Genomic DNA, 27,512 nt, shown 5'->3' with positions numbered 1-27,512 from the left:
ATACCCAGAACCAAACATGGAGAAGCAGCTTTTAGTTCTTATGCTCCACAAATCTGGAATAAACTCCCAGAAAACTGTTAAAGCGCCGAAACCCTAAGTTGCTTTAAATCAAGATAAAAAACGTATTTATTTAGAGTGGCCTTTGACTGCGCTATCTAAACATTATAAATTAAGTTTTCCTTCCAACTTTCCTTTCATTTCTTATCAATCATTTAATCATAAATCTTTATTTTTTTTTTATTATCATCTTTTTAATTATTAATTATTATTCTCTTTAATTATTTAATTACCTTTATGCTACTGCAATGTACTTTTCCTGTTATGTTTCTTTTTCCTTTTTTCATGTACAGCCCTGAATTGCCTTGCTACTGAAATGTGCAATATAAATATACTCGCCTTGCCTTGCCTGAGGTATCTGAAAATAAAGCAAAATGCATAGGCTAAATCATATCACCTATTTTTGCCAACAATGTCTTAGGGATGTGGTCTATTTTTTATTACATTTGTCACATTATATTTTGTTGTAGTTCAAGTAGTTTTGCACAACCTAATTTTGACTTTGCTTTAGCTGTCGGACATAAGACCCCGTTTGGCTCTAGAATACTTTGGTTTGCAGACTCTGCCATTGACTCTCTGTCTGCAAAGTGTCCAGGTCTTTTTGTTGCATTTTGGCCAAACCTCTCTACTTTGAATTCATCCAACTGAAGAGAAATGTTCTAGAAGTCTTGTAGTTAATTCAGATGCAACTTTGCTAACCTAATTCAGGCTGCCAAAATCCCAAAAGAAGGAAGACAAGTTTTGACCTCATAAAAATTACAGTGTTGATTCAGGACTGCAGAGTCTGAGATGAAGCTCTTGGGTTTTTTGCAATATCTGTGAGAATTGCACAGTGTGGTCTTTGGTTTGAATTTGCTCTGATGTCCACTGCTGGATAGCAATTGTTACAACTTCATTTTTTTATTCAGTCTTAAAGCCCTTCCCAGATTGATGGGCAGCAAGAGTTGCACCCTTAGGGAAATTGTGTCACTACGTTTCTCAGCATCACTTGGATACCATTCTTTGTAGTTTTGCATTATTGCAGAGGTGATTGTAAGATGCCGCTCAGTTAAGGTGTAAATTAAAGGATGGCTCCTGGTCAAAAATAACTTTGGAGGTTTTATGAAAACCTTTCAGTTTCTTCTGGTTTCATGGACATGAAAGCTATGTATCCTCTGCAAACTGTGTTTTCTGATTTTCTTTTCTTTGGGGAAGCATGTAGAGTAAAAACAGAGGTGACCCAAGCTCAGATACATGTGGGATACCACAACTGACTTTGGAAGGAGTACATGACAAGTTATAAACCTGCACAAAGAGAAGTCAAGTAAGATTTAACATTGATTTAAAGCTGTACCTTTGATCCTAATGAAATGTCCAAGCCTATGAAAAAGAATAGTGTGGTAAGTTGTGTTGGATGAAGCACTTAGATCTAGCATAGTAAGCACATAGGCATGTCGTTTGTAACAGTTTTAGTGGTTCAGCTTAATCTAAAACCAAGGACAGATAATACCTACTGATAAAATGACTCAGTTTCCATTCAAACAGGTGTACAGTTACTACTATGTTCTCAAATGTCATTCAGTTCTGCAATAAAATGTGTAGGAACTCTGATGTCTGAAATATAGATCCTAGCAGTGAGAAGATTTGCTTAACAATCAGTGTGACTCCTTAATCAGCTGTGTCTGTCCACCAGTCTGCATCCAGGGTCTCCACGATACTCTTTGGTTTTTCAAAGATTATGAAACAGATTGTTGTACTTAAATATAGTTTACTTTAGTTTATCATTGCTGCAAATGATCTTACATATATTTTCAGATAGAAGCTAACTTGTGAAAAATTAATTTCACAGATCGACAAATTTGCACTGACATTCATTTTACCGAGGACTAAATTGGCACTTTAATACCGACGCTAACAGTGTAGGAACATTAAAGCAACAGAAAACCATTAGACATTAAAATTCATCACAGATCTTACATAAAAGACTGCTGTTTTTTAACAGAGGTACACCATTAATGCAGCAAAAAGGCACAGTGGTGATGTAAGAGTTTAAGATTTAAAAACACAGAGAATTTTAAACAGTTATTAAAATAATTTTGTTTAAAAATAAATATAAAGTTTGAATTTCTTAATTACTTTTTATGCTTCCCAGAATTATAATAAAAATCATAAACAACAAGGTAATATCATTTGGAATAAAAATACCTGACATATTTAGTGATTTAACATCATAGAAAAAAATACTTCAGCTTGAAGAGTTTCTTTGATGTAGAGTCTCTAGAAAACCACAAGGGTATCATACAATGCGAGAAATATCTATCCCGGCCCAGAAGTGTTAACTCTTTAAATAATGGTCCACGTGCCCCTGTATGTGTGTCAGACTTCGCTCTGCCTGTCACTGTCTCTGTTGGGCGTCGATTCGTCCGAGCAGTAATGCCAGAAGTCAAGAAAGATCCCATCTTGTTCCTGCTCTGAGTCCAGAGACTCTGTGTGGCGGTCTGCTGTCATCTCTATGCTGGACGCCGGACTGGGACCGGAGCTCGTGTCCTGTGCAAGCTCTTTGGTGGTTGAGGGGGAGTCAAACTCCAGAGAGCCAGTACAATGAGTGTCCTCACCTGGAGAAGGCTCAGGGAGGATGGAGGGGGAGGGCTGCTGTGGCTTAAGAGGGTGGAGCATAGCGGGGCTGTCATTGTCACTGGGCTGGAGGTCTTGACTGGATGTTAAAGTGTCTAAACAAACAGTTATAGAGATTATGTTAGAATGAGATGATTTTTGTTGCTGCTTAAAGGGAAACCCCACAATAATATTCACACCCACTAAAGTTTTTCACATCATGTTACAGACCAACACACAGTGGAGCATAACTGTAAAAGAAAAACAATAAATGATTTTTTAAATTTTTACAACTAAAATCCGAGAGGTGTTGTATTCAGCTGAATAAAATATATAACAAACTATTGACCTCAATAGCCAAAATGTGTGTAATTTAATCTCTGTGTAAATACGGTTATTTTGTGAAGGCCTCTGAGATTTTAGAGAACATACATGACTAAAACAGATGAAGCAACACATCACACAGGTTAGGGATAAACTGTGGAATTTTTCACAGAGCTCTGTTTATTCCACAATCAAATAAGGAAAGCAGTTTGGCACAACTGTAAATCTACCAGGACATGGCCATCTATCTAAACTGACAGGCTGGGAAAGGAGAGGATTAATCAGAAGAGAAATTCTGGAGGAGCTGCAGAGATCCACAACTTAGGTAGGAGAATCTGTTGACAGGACAACAATTAGTCTTACACTCCACAAACCTGACGGTTATGGAAGACTGGCAAGACAAAAAGCAGTGTTAAAAGAAATCCTTTAGATGTCCCGTTTAAAGTTTGCAACAAGCTATATCGGGGACACCGCAAACATTTGGCATGCATGGTGATGGCATCATCAGGCTGTGGGGATGCTTCTTTTCAGCAGGGACAAAGAAACTGGTTAAAATTAGATGGACTTTGGATAGAGCTATATACAGGGCAGTCCTGTGAGAAAACTTGTTAGAGGCTGCAAATGACTTCAGACTGTGGCAGGTTTCACCTATCAAAAATACATGTTAGAATGTCAGCTATAGCTAGTGTAGACATGCCTTAAAAGTATTGCAGCTGTCATAGCAGAAACAGATGGTTCTATAAAGTATTCAGACAGAGCTCCACACATTTCAGATTTCCTATTTGTAAAAAAAAAAAATAGAACCATATATCCTTTTCACTTCACAATATGGCACTACTTTGTGTCGGTCCGTCCCATACAATCCAAATAAAGTACATTGAAGCTTGTGGTTTTAACATGACAAAGTGTGGGAAAGTTCAGGGGGTGTGATTGTTTTGCAAGGCACAGTAAACTAGAAAATGGCATCTTCTGTTTGGTTTACCTGTCAGCGCACCGGAGGTGATTGAAGCTGTGGAGGAGTTGGAGGCGCTGATGCTGTTAGCCATCCTGGCGGTGGATTTAGTGATTGAGATGCTCTCCTCCACGCAAGATGAAATCTCACAGATGGAGTGACGTCTTATGCCCGTGCTGCCACCTGAGGATGAGTCTATGTCATGCTCAACAACAGGAGTCAGCATGGGAACGTTGTAGCTCTTAGAGCGGACCACCGGATTCTTCACAGTGGGAGAGCTGTTTGTCTTGGGAGGCCTCGAGTACTGCAACTTCTTTTCTACAGCGAATAAGGGAGATGAAGACATTTTATAATACTGAGCATGAAGCACCATAGATAACAGCAGAAAAGCACACATACCTAACAAGCAGGATGAGCAGTGCGAATTGGAAGACTCGTCTCTGGAGTATAAACCATGAGTCCCGAGGTATGGAGAGACTACTTTCTGGATGAGAGTTTCCAGACGAAGATAGTCATCTGTTACACCTTTGGATTCGTGGACTCCCTGGATGAAAGACACGCAGAAACAAGTTAGGCTGGTAGGAAATGTCAGAAACAATGAAACATTTGAGGAAAAAAAAAGACAGAAATGTGACTTGGGTTATCACGCAATTTTCTCAAAAGGAAAAAAAAAAACTCAGATGTTTTTTGATCTTTGTTTAAAAAACATATAGTAACTAAATAAGTAAAATAAATATATCATGCAAAAAATTGACATAATAGAATAACATTTTTAGGATTCGTTTTAGCCAATATCAATCAAGTTGCATAACAAAAGCATCAGCAGCAATCCTTAATTTACATAGGACAGACAATACAGAGAAAATATCACCGAAAGAGGCAACACTTTATAAAACAAAAGCAACAAATTATGTTAAAATGATAAACAACAAGGACAATACATTCCAGTGTATCAGGGATGAAATGATTAATGGCTTTAATGGTAACCATAATAAAATGTCTTCCGATTAGTATACGTAAATAGGTTCAAACATCCCGATACTTAGCCTTTAGACAAGGGTAGACACTATGAATACTTTGATACTATGGGAATCGATACAACCTCTGGGCTGTTTGGGTCAATAAAAAAATATAACAAGTAAACAAATTTATTTTGTGAGTTTAAGGAGCTTGGATGCCATGGCAGAGAAATTAAACAATAAAATAAGGCTGCTTCTGTCTGCTGATTTCAACAATTTCAAGAAAACCATTGAACCCAGGGGACAAAAAGTTTGTCACTTAAAGCAGGCTGCTGCTGCAGAACCCAACTCCCTGAAGAAAACCAACCAGGTTTCTATACTCTGAGTCACTGAGCTGCAGCTTGTAAACCACACAGATCCAAGCCACATGAGTAGAGCACACGTCAGTGTACCGGCGTCATATGGTCTTAAAGAATTAAAAGTAAATTACCACCAGATGTGAACAAGAAGTAGCAAAAACATCTTGAATTAACGATTGAATTTTAAACTTTTTGCTCCCCTGCCTTTCTTTCTTCCTGCCCTTTCTTTTACAGTCAAATAAAATGAGATTAAAGCAGGGATGGGAGAAATACACTTCTTTTTACATGTGAGTTTGTTAAAGCATCTGTCGTTCTGCCTGGATGCCCTTGGCCTCTGTGTCTGAATGTGGAAGGAGCAGATTCGGGTCAAAGAGTCACCACAAATAAATCCCTCACAGAGACTCAAACGCACAGATAATACAAGCGGAAACACTGGAGAAAATGTTTAAAACTCAAACATGTAAACATGTGTTCTCTTGATTAGTTGCCAAGTAGTTGAGCCCATCACAGCTAAATAATTGACAAAGAATAACTTTGTAGGAATTTCACAGTTGCCAGAGATTGGCAAACCCATAAGGTAAAGGGCAAATTATTAAAACTACCAGGGTGAAAATTATTTATTACCCCCTTAAGGGCTGACCTTTTAGTTGAGCTGTAGCACAGACCACTGTTGTGCAATGGTGTGTATTAACTTTGTCATACTCAAAGCAAACAAAATTAAGGAAAAACTGACGATTTTCAAATAGTACAGAATTTCAGCTAGAGTTTATGTTGTCAAAAAACAGTTTCGACTTGAGAAAGCATTTTTAAGCTCATCTAGGAGTAGAATAAAATTATCACAGCTTTTCGAAGAGTCAAGAGCTGGAATGAAAATTATCATCAAGAAATTGTAACAGAGCCACAAAGCACAGCAAGCCTGGCAGAGGTAGGAAGCAGTAACAAATATCTTTAAAGTCCCCAGAACAGCTGCCAACGTACTAATGAATTACTAAACCAATTTAGACACTGTTTTCTCCAAGAAGACAATCACTAGCGCAATGCACAGGAATTAAATGTAAGGTTGCAGAACAAGAAAATCTCCACTTCTGGCACCTTCAAGCCAAACTGAAGTAAGCTAAGGACAGCCATGAAAAAGATTCTGTATACTGGAAGCATGTCTCTCTGAACCACAAAAACATTGCTTGTATTTGGAGAAAAAGGGATAGGGCTAAAACCAAAAAAAGCAACTATCCAACATGTTGGTGACTTTACTGCATGTGGAACTGGGAATTTTGCCATGGTAGGAGGAAACATGAAGATAGGAGTACTTGAGAAGATTTTAAAAGTAACCCTAAAACAGTCAGCCTAAAACTAGTTCCGAGTTAACATGACAATGACACAAAGCAGATCTCGCTGCTGGTGAAGAACTTACTCCAGAACGTTACTGACTGACCGGGACAAAGTCCTGACTTAAATTTCTCCTCAACTGTATGCACATTGCCACTAAAATTATTCAACACTCACTGCAAATCAAGTGTACTGGCAAAAGTGAAAATTGTTCAGGAGAAACAAATCACACAAGAACAGTCTAAATAAAATAAATCTAATTAATTAACATTATTATTATAAGGCTCTGCACCAAATTCTACAGTAAAGTGTACTCTCAATGTCTACTGAAGTCTAAACATTATTTCACCCCCTGTTTATAATTCTTCATAAATAATCCCATCTCTGAGGAAGCTGAAGCTTGGACATCACTGGACCTTTAAACAGGGCAATGATCCTAAGCCTACTTCAAAGCCCACCAAGGCTTGTTTTCAGAAGAAGTCCTAGAAGACACTAGCAGACCCACCATAGGCACCTGACTTGAACTGACTTGGGAATCTCTGGTCAGATTTAAAAAGGGTGGCTGCAGTTATTGATCAACTGGAGACTCATCAGAAGTGGGCTAAGACTTCTCAGTAACGCCGCCAGAAGCTGACGTCTGGATTTGAATCACGTTTGCAACAGGTCATAACAGAAGAGGGATTCTCTATTAAGCACTAAAGATGCTTGTCATGAAGGGGTTGAATAATTTTGTGACTGCGGCCATCATTAACAGTTGCTTTTTGAGTTGAATCTGGAGAAACCACTTGTAATGTTAGTTGTGTGGAGCTCTTTAAATTGTTTTTGTGTATTTCATGTGTTGCAGACCACTGCTGATTTGTATACTTTCCAATAAACCTAATTAACAGTGGAGGTTAAATAATTTTAGGTACAACCGTAGACACTTAAGACTTGTTCAGAAAGTTGTTGTTGTATACGTATTATGGAGGTGTTCAAAGAAACACAGTGTGTTTAAGTAACAAGTTGCATTTTATATGATGACAACAGAGCCCTTCTTTAAACTTATTTTCTTCAGAGCAGGTTGTCTCACTGATTTCAACACTTTAGCAAGAATAAAAAACATCCTATACAATGACCACTAAGTCTTACTTTTCCTCTAGCCTCTTCTGGCTTTCTACTCGGGAACAACAGCTTTTTTACCATCGTTTGTGATGCAGAGTGACAAACCTTTTAACATGCAACACAAGTTGTGCTGGTCATTGCATACTTTTACTACGTGTAAAATTATAGCGTTGCAAACTAATGTGAGGCAACATTTGTTATGAAAAAGGGTCTCCAAAGGCAAAAAAGGATTCCCAATTAAAAAAAACCAGCTGAAGCAGTTCTGGGGGTAGTTTTGCATTTCCTAGTTGTGTTTTTTTCTCCAATAACCCTTGAAAGTTCTTTTCTTGTTTCAAATATAGTTTCTGAGAACATCAGCAAGCATTAAATTCTTTCATGAATGATTCCAGACTCCTTCTGTTTTACTTTGTGAACGGTTTCTAACATTTTCTAATGATATCGTTGGTGCTGTTTGGTTCTTAACCTCACTTTGCACCCTTGACCCTACTGTAGCTCCTGTATCTTCAGCTTTTTTAGGTCATTTTAAACCTATGTCCATCATTCAGATTTTAGAATTGGTCCAAAAGCTGAGGCCATCATATTGTCCTGGTGACAATATTCCTCCTAGATAATTGAAGGTAGTTTTTAGTGCTTCATGTCCCTGGATTTTAAATTTTGTTAACATCTCTCTTTATTTAGGTTTTGTTCCAGCTGCTTTCAAAGAAAGATGAGCAATTTGCCTCCTACTGTTATCTCAAACTTTAGGCCTATTTCCAAATTGCCCTTTCTCGACTTTTAGAGAAGGTGTTTTTTATTCAGCAACCAGAGCGCCTGCAACTTCATGATATTTATCAGAGGTTTCAGTCCGGTTTTAGGTTTTGGCACAGCACTGACTGCACTTTTAACTGCTGACTTTGGCAATTTTGCTGTTTTTATTCTTCTTTATCTTACTGCTCCTTTTGACACAGTAGATGATGACATTTTAATATCAAGGATGGAGCAATCTTTTGGTATTAAAGGCAGAGTCTTAAAATGGTTTAAGTGCTTCTTATCCAACAGAAGCTTTTTTTGTCCATTTGGGTCAGTTTATGTCCCAGTTTTTTGCTACTCTTAAAAAGGGTGTGCCACAAAGCTCTATATTGGGTCCTATTTTGTTTTCCTTGTACCTGCTCCCTCTGGGGTCCATTTTCCAAAAATATAATGTGTCATTCCAGTTCTATGCAGATACCATTCAGATTTATCCTCTATTAAAATCCAGAGGATGTCAGGCAAAGCAGAGCTTGCTCAAAAGTTTGGCGGAGTTGAGAGCTTGGTCAGCGCTGAACTTTATCTAAATGTTAAAAAGACAGAGGTCATCCTATTTGGTAAATCTGACCTGCTGAAAGGCCGCACTGAACTCTTCTGAGTGTGTGTCTGTTAGAGATTTTGAGGTGATCCTTGATTCATATTTTAAATTCAGGTCAGTGCAGTAGTCTAGTCTAGCCTTTATCATGTCAGGCTTATTAGTAAAATCAAGGATACCTTCATCATAGTGCCCTTGAGAGGGTTATTCATGCTTTTCTTACTTCTAGACTAGACTACCGCAACTCCCTCTATCATGGGATTGATCTGTATCTGTTTCGCCATCTTCAGCTGGTTCAAAATTCATTTAGACCATTTTAAATCTCTTTTAAAAACTCATCCTTTCAAACTGGCTTTTAATTCCAGAGAGCACGACCATTAGGCCAGTCCTTGTTTCTTCTTTGCCTTTTATTGCTGATTTTATTGCTGATATTATTAACCTTGTATTTTATGTTAATGGCATTTTATTGAACAGCTATTTTTATTTCCATTTTATAAATGATTAAATAATGATGATTCTGATGCTGTAAAGCAGCCCTAAACCACCACCACCCTGCTTGACTGTAAACATGATTTTTTTTTTCTGAAATGGAGAGCTACGTTTGTCTCCTTAAGTCTTGGTGATAGCATATTTAAGACGGGCCTTTGAGTTTATAATTGATTTTTGTCTCTCCCATTGATGCCATGTTTCCCAGAGTCTTTCTTACTGTTGATCCATGAACACTAATCTTAATTCTCTAAGGACTAAGGGTGTTTTTGTTATTTTTACAAGCCTAATAAATCATGTCAAATATCAACTGATTGGGAACAGGCAAACACAAAAAGGTTAAATTCAGTTTACAGTTTGAGGAACTTCTACCCATATCTGTAAAGCACTTTAAGGGTGCAAAACCACACTGGAAAACCACAAACAAGTTCAAGTCAAAGACAAGGTGCAGTAATCCAAATGTAAGACAACATAGAAGAAACATGCGGTACTGGCTTCAACTGTAACATTAAAACATAGAAATGTGGGGTAACATGCTTCCAAAAACAGCGAATATAATTTTGTTATGCAACTTTCTTTGCCTTTGAGTGCTAAGTCATTAATGATCTCCCTCAACCATACAAACGATATAATAAGAAGGTCTAACAAGCTCATGCTTCTTCTTTCTGGTCTTTTGGGGATGTCATTGCTTTAGTGTAAACATGGATAATTCACTTCAGGGAGGTTGCAGAGGGGACTTAATGGTCATGGGAAGACAACTCTACTCTATGTTCACACTGAGATTACTTCCTGTGAGATCTCTTTGAAAGAAAAAAAACTTTCCTTCATCCTCTAACCTCTACTCTCCATCTAAAAAAGATAATTTACTTTCCATCTGCTCCACGTACAGCTTAAGCATTTAAAAAAAAAGCTTGGACAGGAGTAAAACAGACTAGAAAATCGAAGAGACAGAAGATACCTGTAGGATCATCAGCATTTGAATGATGGAGGGGGGGACTCTGGCTCGGGGTCGAGACAATGCCTCATCCAGTTTCAGGTTGAGGGTGATGATGTTTCTGAAGTGGAGGAGAGCAAGCTGACGAACTGATGGCTCCTTTCCCTGTTTAAACAATCAAAAACCTTTCACAACAATGAAGCTTTCGTTAGCCAGGGAGCATGTTTATGAATGTGCAGACCTGCACAGGGTAGAAGATGCCCTGTAGCATGGACAGAACATCGCAGAAGAAGAAATCCCATGTGTCAGCCAGAGAGTCCAACAGCTTCTGACCTTGGATGGAAACAGGATAATAATTGTGCAAGAATGTAAACGAAACATCACAATAAAACAATAAAATCAGTTCTGCATGCTAAGTGTTTAATGTTTTCCTGTGGTGTTTGTAACACAAATTTGCAGTATTTACTTGGGTTTGTTAGGGAACGTTAGTAACAGTCTGCATCATGAAGACCAAGGAAGACAGCTCAGGTCAGTGAGAAAGTTCTGAAAGTGGAACCAACCAAATCAAGGTCATGCACCTAAACTGACAGACTGGGAAAAGGTGAGTATTAATCAGAGAAGCAGCTAAGAGGCCAATGATAACTCTGGAGGAGGTGCAGAGACCCACAACTCAGGTGGGAGAATCTGTCAACAGGACAACTAGTAATTGACCTTTATGGAAGAGTGTCAAAAAGAAAATTCTTGAAAGAAAGCCATAAGAAATCCCTGTGTGTAGTATGCTACACACAATGCGGGGGACACAGCAAACATAAGACAGAAGGTGCTCTGGTCAGATCATGCACAACACAGTTTCTGAGGAAAACTAACACTGCACATCACCCTGAACACACAACCCAAAAAACATAGCTGTGGCAGCAGCATGCTGTGGAGATGATTTTCTTCAACAGAAAAATGAAAGGGGGTAAAGCTGATTGGAAGATGGATGGAGCTAAATACAGGGTAAGAGCTTAAGTAAACCTGTTATAGGCCGCCACATACTTGAGTATGGGGAGGAGGTTTACCTTACAGCAGAAAAACTAAATTAAACATACAACCAGAACTACCACTGAATAGTTCAAATCATGCATATTCATTTTAAAATTGCCCAGTCAAAATTCACATGTAGATCCAACAGAGAATTAGTGAGAAGACTTGAAAAATCATGTTCTCAGACGTTCTCCATCTGTTCTGAGCTTAAGCTAGTTTTAAAGAAGAATGTGCAAAATTGTCTGCCTCTACGTGTGCAAAGCTGGTCGAGTCATACCACACAAGACTTAAAGCTGTAATTGCAGAAAACGATTTGACTCAGGATGGCTGAATTCAAATGCACATCTCACTTTCACATTTTTGTTAGTCGAAGAATATTAAAACAATGGCGCCACCACATCAAAATTACTGGCTACATTGTTTTGCTCTTTCAAATAAAATCTCAATAAAATACACAGAATTTTGTGGTTTTAATGTGACAAAACGCAAAAAAGTTCAAAGGATATGAACACATTTGCAAGGTGCTGTACCACCAGCATCTACGTACAGAACTTACATTTGGGTACATTAGGTGTAGTCAGAACAATAGATCTGTAGGTTTCTGTGGTTTGACATATCCTAAATTTGTCACCATCTATATGTGATACTGACGTAAAGGATAACTTCCTGTCTAGTTTCTGTGACAACAGTGTCACAGTCGTGTGTGCTCTTCTGAGTGTGAGTCTTCTGTCTTTTTAAAGCTGCTTCAGATAAATGTTTTACATTATCTTATCTCCTCAAAGTCTTTGAAATAACTCTGTGTTTGTGTGAAATAATGTCCTTCATTTGAATTCACCGAGGAGAGATAAAGCCATACTCTCCCAGTTCAAACTAATGGGTAACTCATGAGGTAAACTTGGCAGCTGGCATTTTAGTCAATAATTATTTTTCCCTGGCACTCCGTATCTGAGGCCAAACAAGATAAAGCACTGATCTCGGAGTTTCCCAGAAATGAATCAGCGTTGCTGTGAACACTGTTACTCAAAGCAAGGAGACATAGACGTTTTACTATGGAGACTAAAGTTTCTAAAGAACTCTCAAGAAGAGATGGTTATTTTATGTGTATTTAACCAGGGTTCTCTAGAAATAAAGCAAATGATCAAAACCTTGAAAATTTGTTGTAATTAAAAGATAACAATAATAATTTGTTTTTAAATGTTTGAGTTATTGCTAACACCTAAACAAACTCATTCTTCCAGTAATATTTCAGAATTTCTTGTTTTAGATTTTATTTCCTTTAATTTGATTTAAAATATGTAATCTTCTGCCATGTTGTCAACAGGGTCAGCACTCAAAAATTTTAAAACTGGATCGGATGCAGCAACATTTATAAAGATAGTGTTGTGCAAAAGTATTATCCAACTTACTACTTATTTTTGGCCACAAATGTTTTAGATAACCAAACATATTTTAATATCAGACAAGACAACTTGAGTAAACACAAAAAGACATTTTTAAATGATGATTTCACTTACAGGTCCTTCTCAAAAAATTAGCATATTGTGATAAAGTTCATTATTTTTCATAATGTAATGATGAAAATTTAACATTCATATATTTTAGATTCATTGCACACTAACTGAAATATTTCAGGTCTTTTATTGTCTTAATACGGATGATTTTGGCATACAGCTCATGAAAACCCAAAATTCCTATCTCACAAAATTAGCATATCATTAAAAGGGTCTCTAAACGAGCTATGAACCTAATCATCTGAATCAACGAGTTAACTCTAAACACCTGCAAAAGATTCCTGAGGCCTTTAAAACTCCCAGCCTGGTTCATCATTCAAAACCCCAATCATGGGTAAGACTGCCGACCTGACTGCTGTCCAGAAGGCCACTATTGACACCCTCAAGCAAGAGGGTAAGACACAGAAAGAAATTTCTGAACAAATAGGCTGTTCCCAGAGTGCTGTATCAAGGCACCTCAGTGGGAAGTCTGTGGGAAGGAAAAAGTGTGGCAGAAAACGCTGCACAACGAGAAGAGGTGACCGGACCCTGAGGAAGATTGTGGAGAAGGGCCGATTCCAGACCTTGGGGGACCTGCGGAAGCAGTGGACTGAGTCTGGAGTAGAAACATCCAGAGCCACCGTGCACAGGCGTGTGCAGGAAATGGGCTACAGGTGCCGCATTCCCCAGACCTGGGCTACAGAGAAGCAGCACTGGACTGTTGCTCAGTGGTCCAAAGTACTTTTTTCGGATGAAAGCAAATTCTGCATGTCATTCGGAAATCAAGGTGCCAGAGTCTGGAGGAAGACTGGGGAGAAGGAAATGCCAAAATGCCAGAAGTCCAGTGTCAAGTACCCACAGTCAGTGATGGTCTGGGGTGCCGTGTCAGCTGCTGGTGTTGGTCCACTGTGTTTTATCAAGGGCAGGGTCAATGCAGCTAGCTATCAGGAGATTATGGAGCACTTCATGCTTCCATCTGCTGAAAAGCTTTATGGAGATGAAGATTTCATTTTTCAGCACGACCTGGCACCTGCTCACAGTGCCAGAACCACTGGTAAATGGTTTACTGACCATGGTATCACTGTGCTCAATTGGCCTGCCAACTCTCCTGACCTGAACCCCATAGAGAATCTGTGGGATATTGTGAAGAGAACGTTGAGAGACTCAAGACCCAACACTCTGGATGAGCTAAAGGCTGCTATCGAAGCATCCTGGGCCTCCATAAGACCTCAGCAGTGCCACAGGCTGATTGCCTCCATGCCACGCCGCATTGAAGCAGTCATTTCTGTAAAAGGATTCCCGACCAAGTATTGAGTGCATAACTGTACATGATTATTTGAAGGTTGACGTTGTTTGTACTAAAAACACTTTTCTTTTATTGGTCGGATGAAATATGCTAATTTTGTGAGATAGGAATTTTGGGTTTTCATGAGCTGTATGCCAAAATTATCCGTATTAAGACAATAAAAGACCAGAAATATTTCAGTTAGTGTGCAATGAATCTAAAATATATGAATGTTAAATTTTCATCATTACATTATGGAAAATAATAAACTTTATCACAATATGCTAATTTTTTGAGAAGGACCTGTATTAAGGGATAAAATCTGTCCAAACCAACCTGGCCCTGTATGAAGAAGTAGTTCCTCTCTTGTTAGATCATGAATGAACTTTGATTAACCACATTTTATGGCTAGCCAAGTTCTGTTTTTTTGATAGCTACACCAAGGCCCGATTACTGTGAGGCCCTACAACCCAGAAATCACCTAAACAGAACCTGTCTGACAACAGGAAGTAGCATAAAGATCTCAAAAAGCACAGCGTCATGTCCCAATCTGAAGAAATTCAGGGACACCTATCAGTCTGGAAAGGGTTACAAAGCTATTTATAAGGCTTTTATGGCTCAAGTGAACCACAGTGAGAGCCATTTTACACCACGGGAGAAAACGTGGATAAGTGGTGAACCTTTTCAGGAGTAGTTGACCCACAATTTCTTGAACGGCACATCAGAAACTCATCCAGAAGGAACAAATTAACCCAGGACAACATGGGAAGAAAATAGCCTATAACAACATGGTTATGGTTTTATGCAGTATGTCAATAGCTACATTACAAAATGTTTGAATATTGTGAAATGTTCAATATTTTTATCACTCATTTCAGAAGATGGCACTCATATATAATTTAGATTCATCCCACATATCTCACATATTACAAGCCTTTACTTCTAGTCATTCTGATGATTATGGCTTACAGATAATGAAAGCCCAACATTTTGTGTCTCAGAAAATTTGAATATTATAAAAATGTTACATTTTGCAAACTCATGGTGTTACATCCTAATCAGCTAATTAACTCAAAATACATGCAAAGGTCTCCTGAGCCTCTAAATGATCTCGGTCTGGATCAGGAGGTTACAAAATCATGGGAAAGACTGCAGACTTTACAGATGACTAGAAGACAGTCATTGACGTCCTCCACAAGGAGAGTAAAAGATAATTGCTAAAAAAGCTGGTTGTTCACAGAGTGCTGGATCCAAACATGTTCATAAAAAATTGAGTATAAGGAAAAAGTATGGTGGGAATAGGTGCATCAGCAATAGGGATAACCACAGCCTTGAGAGAATTGTCAAGCAAAAATTTGAGGGAGCTTCAAAAGGAGTGAACTGAGGCTGGAATTAGCCCATCAAGAGGCACCACACACAGACAAATCCTACACCAGGCTACAAACATCTTACCTGAGTTGAGCAGTAAAACAACTGGACTGCTTTTTAGTGGTCCAAAGTCTTTTTTTCAGATGAAAGTGAAATTTGCATTTCAATTGGAAATCTGTCCCAGAGGAAGAGTGGGAAGTTACAGAAAAAAGTCCAGTGTGTTTCCACAGTTAGTGATGATTTGGGGTGCCATGTCATCTTCCAGTTGTGGGTCCACTGTGTTTTCTGAAGTCCATAGTCAACAGAGCCATCTACTAGGAAATTTCAGAGCATTTGACGCTTCGCTCTGCTGACATGTTTTATGGAGATACTGATTTTATTTTCTAGCAGGACTTGGCACCTGCCCACACTGCCAAAGGTACCTTAAGCTGATTCAGTAACCACAGTGTGGCTGAGTTTGACTGGCCAGAAAACTGACCTGACCTGAACCCCATACAGAACCTATGGAGTATTGTCAGGGGGAAGATGAGAAGCACCAGACACAACAATGAAGATGACCTGAATGTCACTATCAAATTCAATTCAATTCAGTTCAGTTTTATTTATTTAGCGCCAATTCACAACACATGTTGTCTCAAGGCACTTCACAACAGTCAGGTTCATACATTCCAATTAATCCTAACCATTGAACAGTCCAGTCAGAGTTAGTTATTTATTCAAATTGGATAAAAAGTTTTTCTGTCTAAGGAAACCCAGCAGATTGCATCCAGTCAGTGACTTGCAGCATTCACTCCTCCCAGATGAGCATGTAGAGACAGTGGACAGTCACTTGCGTTGACTTTGCAGCAATCCCTCACTATCAACTATCAAAGCACCTTGGGCTTCCATAACACCTCAGCAGAACCACAGGCTGATTGCCTCCATGCCACGTTGCATTGATGCACTAATTAATGCAAAGGAGCTCCTACCTTTTATAGTGTATAGAAATGAACATACTTCTCAGAAGCCTAAGAGTTCTGTTTAAAATATCCTTTTTATTGATCTTATGTACCAATTAATTGGTAACTCTAAATTGCCCTTAGGTGTATGAATGAGTGTGTGCATGGTTGTTTGTGTGTTGCCCTGCGATGGACTGGCGACCTGTCCAGGGTGTACCCTGCCTCTCGCCCATAGACTGCTGGAGATAGGCACCAGCTCCCCCGCGACCCACTATGGAATAAGCGGTAGAAAATGACTGACTGACTGACTGATCTTATGTACTATTGAAGATTTCTGAGACACTGAATTGGGGGCTTTAATTATCTGTACACCATTATCATCAAAACTACAAGACATAACAAGACACCCCAGAGTATAACATCTCCTTTGAACTCAGTTCACATCAAAATATGGGCCAAAAATAATCATAATTTGAGCCTAAACGTGTGTTAATAAATAAATTTTAAGTCCCTTTTGTCTGAGCTAAAATAGTAATTTCTGATGAAAATCAATGGGACCTCACCATCTGGAAATGTCATGACTCACCAGTCAAAAGGTGAAAGACTAAATGAAATGTATTCTTCTTTGGGTATCCTTTCCATTATGTCCAACACTAAAATATCTTAGCTGCAAATGCACGTACTTGAAGTTTTCAGATAACAGATGATTATTTGTCTCTAGTCATGGGACTTATTTTCAGTAATTTTCAGATACAGTGATCCAAAAATAAAAGTCACACAAGCTGAACATGCTGTTATTTTGTTTTATGAACGTACATAATTTCTCCAACTAGAAGTAGTTCGCACCTTCATAGAAGCGAATCTTGTCCCTTAGTATGACCATGCCTTTGGTGAGGAGCTGATTCTGCAGGTACTCAGTGAAGAAGGAGCCCAGCTCAGTCTTCAGCAGCTGCCTATAACACACAGATACACGAGGGCAAATAAAGCAGGAAGAGACACACATGCATCACTGGTTAGTCCTTGTCTAAAAAACAAACCAGATGGAAAAGAATTCCCTAAGCAAACTGCTGTGTTTAAACAGCAGCAGTCTCAGAAAATTAGGAAAGATATGTACTCTGCATTCAGAAGCTGTAGCAACATCTGAAAAAGCTGGTTTACTCCTTACAAATGGAGAACATGGGCCCGTCGAGACAAATATGGCTGCTCAACTGCTCAATCTAATTTCCCCTCGGGGATCAATAAAGTATCTTTGAATTGAATTGAATTGATGTGAAATCACTGTTCAAATAGTGCATATCTGACAATTATAAAATCTTTATTTCAACGGTCAGATGGTATAGATAGAACCCTGTATTAGGAAGATTTTATATGTAATGCTAAACCTAGAAGAAAAATCTTTCATGGTATTTAGTTGTTTTCATGAATAAACATCTGAGAAGTGTGGCATTCACATATATTGGGACTGACCAGCTTTCCTGATGCTACTATCATTATTATTCTCAATCAGGATGTTGTGTTCATTGTGATCTGTTAGTGAAACTGCAAATAGTGCAAATATAAAAAAAGGGCAAAGTGGCTATGAAAATATACTGGAAGATAATATTTTAGCCTACTCATTTTTAAACATGTTGGATTAAAGCATTACAAAAATCAAATGTTAAAATTATGAATTGCTGAACATGTTTGAAATCAATAATTAAATGGCACTTGGCATAGAGGCCTGATGTGTGGAGTGTGCAACTAACAGCCGTCTTATAGATTCTCCCACCTGAACTGTAGATCTCGGCAGCTCCTCCAGAGTTACCATGGGAATATTGGCTGTTTGTCTGATTTATGCTCTTCTTGCCAGTCCTGTCAGTTAAGGTGAGGCCTTCACAGAACAGCTGTGCTAATACTGAAATAAATCACAGGTTGACTCTATTTATAAATTAGCTTATATTTCAAGACTTGTGGTTGCACTGGATTTTATATTTTATTTTGTTGTACATGGGGATTGTGTCACTTTCCTTCTAATTCCCTATATGTACTACTCTGTGTTGGTTGATGACACAAATTCCCAATAAAATGCATTGCATTTGGAGCTGTAATCTTAGAGAATGCGGATTTATGTTTCCAAGAAGAACAGACATTGCTCTAAATAATGTGTGCACCGGTAGGTGTATGCAGTCAGGGGAAACCTGTTTGTGTACTTTAATATTTACAAAACACAGTTTTGACAGCCCTGTCTAAACAGCCCTCAGGTACACTGAACGTAAACAGCAGTGACCTTTCTATAACCTTAACCTGTCTGTTCCCATCTGGTCAAATAATCATAAAGTGTTTCTTATTCAGTGGAAGGAACTGTTACCATGCATGTGCAAATGGCTGCAAAAAAGCAACTTCGAATTGAGAGCTGAGGCCAACAACGTTATTTAGTTAGATGTACCTTAAATTAAAAAAAAGCTAAAGTTAAAAAGGTCCAGGGTGCTTGTGACGGAGAGCTAACCTGACACCTTCATTTAGAGTATAGAGTTCATTTTCTCCCAGGTCCTTCTTCTGGAAAACCGAGATCACCGCATTGTGGATGCTGAAGATAAACATCAAACAAAAACATTTAGACACATAAAAAAGACAAATTACCACAAGCTGAAAGGCATTAAAGTATTACACAACTTCATTTCAGCACCGTCATATCAGAACAACAGGTAATTATGTGTAAACATGATGAACATCTAATTCACGGACCTGTTCCAGGTGGCATTGGCCCCGGCCCTTCTTTGCTGTGTCTCTTTGTTCCTACTGCACTCTTCTGACAGCCCCCCGGTTGTCCCTCCCTTCTCCCCAACTCCTGATGAGCTTTTTGCCTGTGAGAGGTCAGTGAGGCTAGAGGACGAGCCGGTGCCCAATCGCAGTTTGTTTTGGAGGCTCCTTGAGATCCAACAGAAAGAAGAAGAAAAATACAATTAGCCACAAACGATAGATCTGTTAGGTTGCAAGCAGACCCATTTACCACAGCTAAACCATGGAACAATCAGATGCTGTCTAACTGGTGTTAATATGTAAACTTTTTGACATTACCCCCTCAAGGGCCCTGGCATAGTTCTGGGTTTATGTGACCACTTCACTGGCAGAAGGGTCCGAGATCATTTCATTTGGTTGGTTAGTGTCCTGATGCAGCCCCAGCTATTAAGCATAATCAACAAATATTCAGCAGGGTTGAGCTTGGGGCCATTCCAACACCTGAATGTTAGTCTACTTTACTGCTTACAAAAAATCTTCACCAACGTTTGGTCTATTAAGCAAGATACACTCTAGCGATGCCAACAGTCGTCAAATTTTTGTAATTATAATCTGCTTGAAAAAGTTTCCCACTCCGTAGTATATGTTGTGTACATTGTTACCAGCCAATACTCAACCTTGAGATTGATTTACTTGGTCACAATGTTGAATGATTAAAATAAGTTTGGAAGAGTGAAGAAAAGGCTTTTAAATCAAAGGCACCAACTATCAAGCAAGGTGGTCGCAGCATCATGCTGAGTGCCTGTTTAGCTGCCACCAGTACAGGTGCATTGCACAGAGTGGATGAAATAATGATCAGCAATAAGGCTAATTGATTATTCTATGAAAAATTGAAAAAGGCTAAGAAAAGTAAAGGTCCAGTTCTATTAGTTCAACCAATAAAAAACTTTGGGGAGTTTACTAAACTATGTTTTGTAAAAGAAAAGAGTTAACTGCCTTAAAAAAGAATGGTTAAAGGATGGTTCCCTTTTACTACAAGCCACCTGATAGAGGTAACACAAGCCCATGTACTGCATTGTTTAAACGTCTAGAGACAGGTATAGCAAACGAAATGCAAAGACACAAACTGAAGGACAAACAGAGGAAAAAACCCAGTTTGAATTAAAGCCTTTAGAAAATTATCTGGGATGTTCAGAACAAAGTGCAGAGTGTGCCGGAGTGTCTGAAGTGGTGCATGAGAAGTGCATATAGAAACTGTATTACAATTGACAGAAATCCAGAAACGATACCAACAAATGCATCCCACAAACATGATGATATATACTTACTCAAGCACAAAAAAGGGAACCACACATCCCCACTCCATGACATGATGTGTGTGAGTCACACTAATCTGGATGGAAGCATCGCCTCGGCCTCCTGGTTTCCAGTTTTTAAAACTTCCCAGCTTCACTCTTCCTCACCCACTCAACCTCTCTGTGTCTCTGTCCCTTTGCCAGTCTGTGTCAGCCCGGTGGCCATGTGACCATGAGAGCTTTTGTGCCATTGGAACAAAGGAACCCTTTGAGGTTCAAGGGCTGCCAAAGAGGGCGGGAAGAATTTAAAGGTGACACATTTCACTTCATCTTTCTCTCTCTCCATCTGTGAGCAGAGCTCAGAGAAGATAGAAGTTGTATTCAAGCTGTTTACCCGACTAAGTTTTGATGATAGCAGGTGCAGATCGGGTCGTTATAAAGGATACACCTAGATTTTTAAGGTACGTTTTAAAACAATGAACATTTCCTACCATGGTGCTTCTACAGTTTAAAGTCATTTTAATGAGATGCCCAACAAAGTGACCCATGGTTACTCTGGACATATAGAGCAGAGTTAATGTAGCACTTACCATCCCCTGCTGGTTGCGGCACATTGTCTCTCACCTATTTGAATTATGATTACTACAATCTCCCTCAGTTATAAGAAAGATAAATTCAGCTGCTGGTCCTTGGTAATCGGAGTCCACCTTGAAGGCATGGACATGCGGACTTCAAATTTTAAGTCTGCTTTTTTGATACAAAGGACCCAGTTTCGAATCCGGTTGCGTCAAGAAGGGCATCTGGCGTAAAAACTCTACTATGTTTGGTTTGTGGCAACCCCAGCATAAGTGTGCAGCCAAAAAGGACATGTAGATACATCCCAGGTTATCATCAGAGTCTTACAAACACAGCTTCAAAATAAAGCTTACAAGCTTTTTTTGAAAAGGCTCTTTCACTACACAACTATAAACTTTTCTAACTCTTACACAAAATAGTGCAGCTACTAAACACGACACAACATTTGGGTTCAATTGTGTTTTAAGATGCTCTCATGGAAGTAACAGTAGGAAAAAGTGTTACAATCCCAATCCTAAAATCAGTTTTTGGGGCTTGAAAACATGCATCATTCTTCTTTTTAAGGATAAACAATACAATACTGCTCATCTCTAGCATCTGGACACCGCTAAATACAAACACGAAAGCTGTCAAAATATTTAGATTAGTTTCACTCAGATCACCTTTGAATTTGGTACACGGGACACGTGTATCTGCATTAGTTTAGCATTCTAAACCCCTGTTTTAGAATATGTTGATTATATATTTTAGCTGAGATCTGTGTATTAAGATCACAATAATACATTTAGTTATTGATTTCTGTTTTGAGTAAAAGCAATTGAAAAAGCAAGAAAATAAGTAAGAATATGAAGGCAAAGGAGAGAAGGTGTGCTGCTGGTCCGTCTACCAATCTGGATCTTAGTCCATATAAATAGTTCACTGTAAGATACAGGAGACTAGACTCAGTTCACTGTGAATATCCAAACTATCTCAAATAAGATACGCATTTGCACACTTCAGTTAGGAGTTTTGCCAAGCTCAGAGAATAAATAGATACTGAGACTCAAAAAAAGCACAGAGTCGCTATCGCTGTCTAGACATGTTATCTGAGCTAAGGAAGAAAGTGTCTTTTTCTGGATTTGTAAAAGGCAAAGAGCTCTGACGTGAGCAGGAAGTGAAACACGTGTGAGTTTTTGGCCCCTGTTCTGCACAGGAAGGCTGCAGTCTAATCACCGAACAAAGCAAGAAGAAGAGTGAAAGCACAAATGAGGTCATCCAGGAATGCATGTGCATTAATGTGCATCATTAAGAGTCTTTGTGCATCCATGAGGACACATACAGTGGGAGCTGAGGTAAAACTCAAGGGGAATGTTTGCTGAGAAGTGTGTTTGTTGTCTTACCTCCTAAATGAGCCGTCTCGCTCCATGTTAACTCTAACAGATGGCTAACAACCGCTGTGCAACTGCAACCAACGATCCAGCATCTGAAAAAAAAGCGTTCAAGGTTAATGTGCTCTTGAATGACATGTCACAAAAAAGACACAGGTGTAAAAAAAATTATTTTGATTCTGCTCTGCAGAAAGCATGCATACTAGATGATGCAAGGTTCTCTGGTAAGGATCTCCGTAACAGAGATACCTCTGGCTAACAACACGCAGCATTCTAATCAAATTACAGTAAAGTGGCTGGGACGGACATTTGATCCTGCCACAAACTCAGATGCCCCTTGCTCCTTCGCGAGCAGTCACCCAGATAGAGTGGCACATACATGTGAAGCTGAGGCTTTTTTGCCCTGTACCAGACAAGTCTGGGTCCCTTTTTCTCAGCCCCCCAAACTGAGTGACTGTGTGTAAACCACTTTACTGCTTCAGATGTGGCTTTAGATGTTTTGCTGCAAAGCATGCAACCAAGGAAAGCTTCAGTAGAGGCCTCACAGCTTAAAGTGAGGGGCGTTGTGGGTGTGACCTGTCTGGTGAAGCTGAGGTCAAGATCTAGGGCGATTAAAGCCTGTTTATATGAAAACTGTTCTCTGTTTTCTTCCATTTTGTCCTGAAACCTGTATGTTTCACCATGCAACACATAGCAAGACCTGATAAAGCACATTGCGGATCAGTTTTGGTTTGTGAATTGCTGTAAAAAATTTTAATATTTAAACCTCTTCTTTGTCAAGATGGCGTATAAAAGCAGCTGGTGGGTAGGTTATTTTAAACCTGCTGCAGAGGGAAATGTATCCTATCTGGCAACCACACATGCATCATAGTTTAGACCTGATGCTCCAAGATGAGATGCCTATTTGCATCACCTTCTAATACCAAGGTTTAGTAACTTGCTTAAAGGGCAGTGCTGCTGTGTTTACTAATTTGAGGTTATGGAAGAGAAAAAGCATTTATCCTCAGGCATCGGTTTGTGGTTTTAATGAGTGATCTACTACTGATTTTACTACTGATTTATTTTATTATTTATTTTATTAAGTTATGAATGGAGTCCATCTGTATATAACTTAACCTCAGTTAAATTATGTCAGAAGTTAGTTAAAGAACATCACAAGGAACATAAAACTCACCAGACAGGTCAGGGAGAAAGTTGTGGAAACGTTAAAACAGGCTTAAGTTATAAAACAACATCCAAATCTTTGAACATCTAACTGAGCATGCTTCAATCCATCTTCCAAAACTGAAGAGTGTGGCAGAGCGGCATACCTAAACTGACAGGCCAGATCAGGAGAGGATTAGTCAGAGAAGCAGCCAAGAGGCCCATGGTAAGTCTAGAGGAGCTGCAAAGATCCAAAACTCGGGGGAGATCCAAATCTGGCCTTTAAGAGTGGCAGGAAGAAAAGTCATGATTGCTGTTTGCCACAAGTCGTAAATGGGGCACATCAGAATGTGTGTAAGAATGTGCTCTGGTCAGATGAGACCAAAACTGAACTTTCTGGCTTCACTTCTTAACATCATAGGCGGTGAAACAAACAGGGCACGTCATTTTGAACACACCATTCCAAGGAGAAAGACGGTGATGGCAGCAACATGCTGCGGAAATGCTTTTCTTTGGCAGGTGGAAGTTAAGTTTGTCAGAATTGATTGATAAACATTGTAATCCTAGAAGAAAAGCTGTTAAAACACTTCAGGCTTTCACCTTTCTGTATTTTCCAGAAAGTCTTTAGCTTCAAATGCATGGGTGCCGAATACATATGCAGAGTACACTTTCAGATTTTAATTAGCAAAATACGTAAATAAAACAGGCTGCACGGGGGCGCAGTTGGTAGCACGGTTTCCTTGCAGCAAGAAGGTCCTGGGTTCGACTCCTGGCAGGGGGGTCTTTCTGCACGGAGTTTGCATGTTCTACCCGTGCATGCGTGGGTTCTCTCCGGGTACTTCGGCTCCCTCCCACAGTCCAAAGACTAACATGTCTGTTAGTTGCCTAATTGGTTTCTCTTAATTGCCCTTAGGTGTGTGAATGAGTGTGTCTTGGTTGTTTGTGTGTTGCGATAGAGTGGCGACCTGTCCAGGGTGTACCCTGCCTCTCGCCCATAGACTGCTGGAGATAGGCACCAGCTTCCCCGCGACCCACTATGGAAGAAGCGGTATAGAAAATGCCTGACTGTTAAAAAACACACATTATTTATAATATACATGGTTTGTGATTGTTTGTACCATGACAAAACGTGAAAAGGTTCAAGGGGTATGTACTTGTTCAAATCACTGCTGAAAATGAGCACCCATAATCTGCTTCAACACAAGCGCGCGCACACACACGCACACGCACAGCATTCTACAGGCTGGCAGCCCTACATGGAAATTATAACCCAGCACCAGACATGGGCTAAAATAAATGTCTGTGACTTGCAGATGGTTTGTCGTTTGCTTTACTGGGAGAAACCACAAGATAGGGGTCCACAAGTTGGGGTTAAAAAAAGCAAACCATTGGTCTCTCTCTTTTGAAATGGCTATTCTGCTATCCTTCAGGACTGACAGCGTCTATATGAGGCAGCTACGGGGTTATATTACAGTTTAAGCACAATGTATGACGATAACACTTCTTCAAAGTTAAGAATGTTCCTCAGGAGACGTCAAAATTACTCTCTTGTGACAGCTAACCTTACAAATTAAGACTAAATAGTTTTATACTCACTTCTCTGCCCTCTTTGTGAGTTATAATTGCACACTTAATCCAAAAAAAAGGACCTTCAGTGTTTCGATAAGCTCCTCTAACAGCGCGTGAAAAGATCCCACCCGTTCCGCACGAAAAGCTCCGTTATAATATTCTGAATCTCCGCGCGCGAGCTACCGCGAGCTGTCAACTGAGCTTTCACTGTCCGCGAGCGAGGAAGCCAGGGAGGAAGTAAAAAAACGTAAAACTGAGAGGCGCGCGTGCGCGTATGAGTAGGCGTGTGTGCGCTCGTGTGATTTTGCCCCGGTGGGTGTGATGGAGATGCAGTCCGGGTCCAAATAAAGTCCACCCTCTTTCTGTGTTAGAACTAGACATGTAACAAGATTAAGTTATGTAATTATACCTTCAAAAACATTTTAATCAAACTAAAAACACAGAAACTGTGACAAATAATTACACCCTAGTTTGTACAATCATCTTTGCAGCAGCGTGTTTAGTTATACAGTACAGACCAAAGGTTTGGACACACCTTCTCATTTAAAGAGTTTTCTTTATTTTCATGACTATGAATATTGTAGCTTCACACTGAAGGCATCAAAACTATGAATTAACAAATGTGGAATTATATACTGAACAAAAAAGTTTGAAACAACTGAAAATATGTCTTATATTCTAGGTTCTTCAAAGTAGCCACCTTTTGCTTTGATTACTGCTCTGCACACTCTTGGCATTCTGTTGATGAGCTTCAAGAGGTAGTCACCTGAAATGATTTTCCAACAGTCTTGAAGGAGTTCCCAGAGATGCTTAGCACTTGTTGGCCCTTTTGCCTTCACTCCGCAGTCCAGCTCACCCCAGACCATCTTGATATGGTTCAGGTCTGGTGACTGTGGAGGCCAGGTCATCTGGCGCAGCACCCCATCACTCTCCTTCTTGGTCAAATAGCCCTTACACAGCCTGGAGGTGTGTTTGGGGTCATTGTCCTGTTGAAAAATAAATTATGGTCCAACTAAACACAAACCGGATGGAATAGCATGCCGCTGCAAGATGCTGTGGTAGTCATGCTGGTTCAGTATATCTTCAATTTTGAATAAATCCCCACACGATCACACCTCCTCCTCCATGCTTCACGGTGGGAACCAGGCATGTAGAGTCCATCCGTTCACCTCTTCTGCGCCGCACAAAGACACGGTGGTTGGAACCAAAGATCTCAAACTTGGACTCATCAGACCAAAGCACAGATTTCCACTGGTCTAATGTCCATTCCTTGTGTTCTTTAGCCCAAACAAGTCTCTTCTGCTTGTTGCCTGTCCTCAGCAGTGGTTTCCTAGCAGCTATTTTACCATGAAGGCCTGATTCACACAGTCTCCTCTTAACAGTTGTTCTAGAGATGTGTCTGCTGCTAGAACTCTGTGTGGCATTGACCTGTTCTCTAATCTGAGCTGCTGTTAACCTGCGATTTCTGAGGCTGGTGACTCGGATGAACTTATCGTCCGCAGCAGAGGTGACTCTTGGCCTTCCTTTCCTGGAGCGGTCCTCATGTGAGCCAGTTTCTTTGTAGCGCTTGATAGTTTTTGTGACTGCACTTGGGGAGACTTTCAAAGTTTTCCCAATTGTTCGGACTGACTGAACTTCATTTCTTAAAGTAATGATGGCCACTTGTTTTTCTTTAATTAGCTGCTTTTTTCTTGCCATAATACAAATTCTAACAGTCTATTCAGTAGGACTATCAGCTGTGTACTGTATCCATCTCCTGCACAACACAACTGATGGTCATAACCCCATTCATAAGGCTTGAAATCCCACTTATTAAACCTGACAGAGCACACCTGTGAAGTGAAAACTATTTCAGGTGACTACCTCTTGAAACTCATCAACAAAATACCAACTCCTTAGGATATCACATTGTTATTAAAGAAGTTTAATCCACTCTTGTAGGCTGTTTCAGTTGAGATTTGTGGGTGCTTATTTCTATGCTGCTCACATTTCACACCAGAATGCTGAAAAATTGCAAAACAAGCCCACGCCATTCACCCTCCACCACTGTGCTTCACAGCTGATATAAGGTCATGAAAAGTTTTGATTTTCATATATAAAGTTGTCCCTCTGCAAAGGTTGCTACAAAATAAACTTTTGTTCCTAGAAATATTACAATTCTAAAATTGTATAGATTATTTTTTTTATTGGAGATAATTTTGTGAAAAGCCGGAATACTTTGTCATTTTAAGAAGAATTAACAGAAATTTACATCATCCTAAAAACTTCTAGAGTTCTGTAAATGAATTAATTTTGTGTTTGCGTTTTACAAATGCATTTTGTAAAT

The 27,512-nt window shown here is 39.4% G+C and overlaps 1 protein-coding gene across 2 annotated transcripts; it reads right to left on the bottom strand.

The window, feature by feature from the left end:
• Positions 1–1,787: 1,787 nt before the first annotated feature.
• Positions 1,788–25,411, bottom strand: LOC124882664 (proline-rich protein 5-like). 2 transcript variants are annotated; one of them, XM_047389126.1, is made up of 10 exons: positions 25,214–25,411; positions 22,487–22,569; positions 19,243–19,425; positions 19,004–19,084; positions 17,365–17,471; positions 10,653–10,744; positions 10,436–10,576; positions 4,325–4,469; positions 3,956–4,243; positions 1,788–2,765 (listed from the first exon to the last, which is right to left on the bottom strand). In XM_047389126.1, exons 2-10 carry the CDS (start codon positions 22,510–22,512, stop codon positions 2,413–2,415), a joined length of 1,416 nt encoding a protein of 471 aa, XP_047245082.1. In that variant the 5' UTR covers positions 22,513–22,569; positions 25,214–25,411; the 3' UTR covers positions 1,788–2,412. The 2 variants fall into 2 exon arrangements, with proteins under 2 accessions (XP_047245082.1, XP_047245081.1); XM_047389125.1 differs by lacking the exons at positions 22,487–22,569; positions 25,214–25,411 and adding an exon at positions 20,565–20,695.
• Positions 25,412–27,512: the final 2,101 nt, after the last annotated feature.

This window comes from Girardinichthys multiradiatus, chromosome 17 (genome assembly GCF_021462225.1).
Source record: "Girardinichthys multiradiatus isolate DD_20200921_A chromosome 17, DD_fGirMul_XY1, whole genome shotgun sequence".
NCBI classification, from domain to species: Eukaryota; Metazoa; Chordata; class Actinopteri; order Cyprinodontiformes; family Goodeidae; genus Girardinichthys; species Girardinichthys multiradiatus.
The sequence above is the reverse complement of the archived record's forward strand: the minus strand, read 5'-3'. Positions and strand labels throughout refer to the sequence as shown.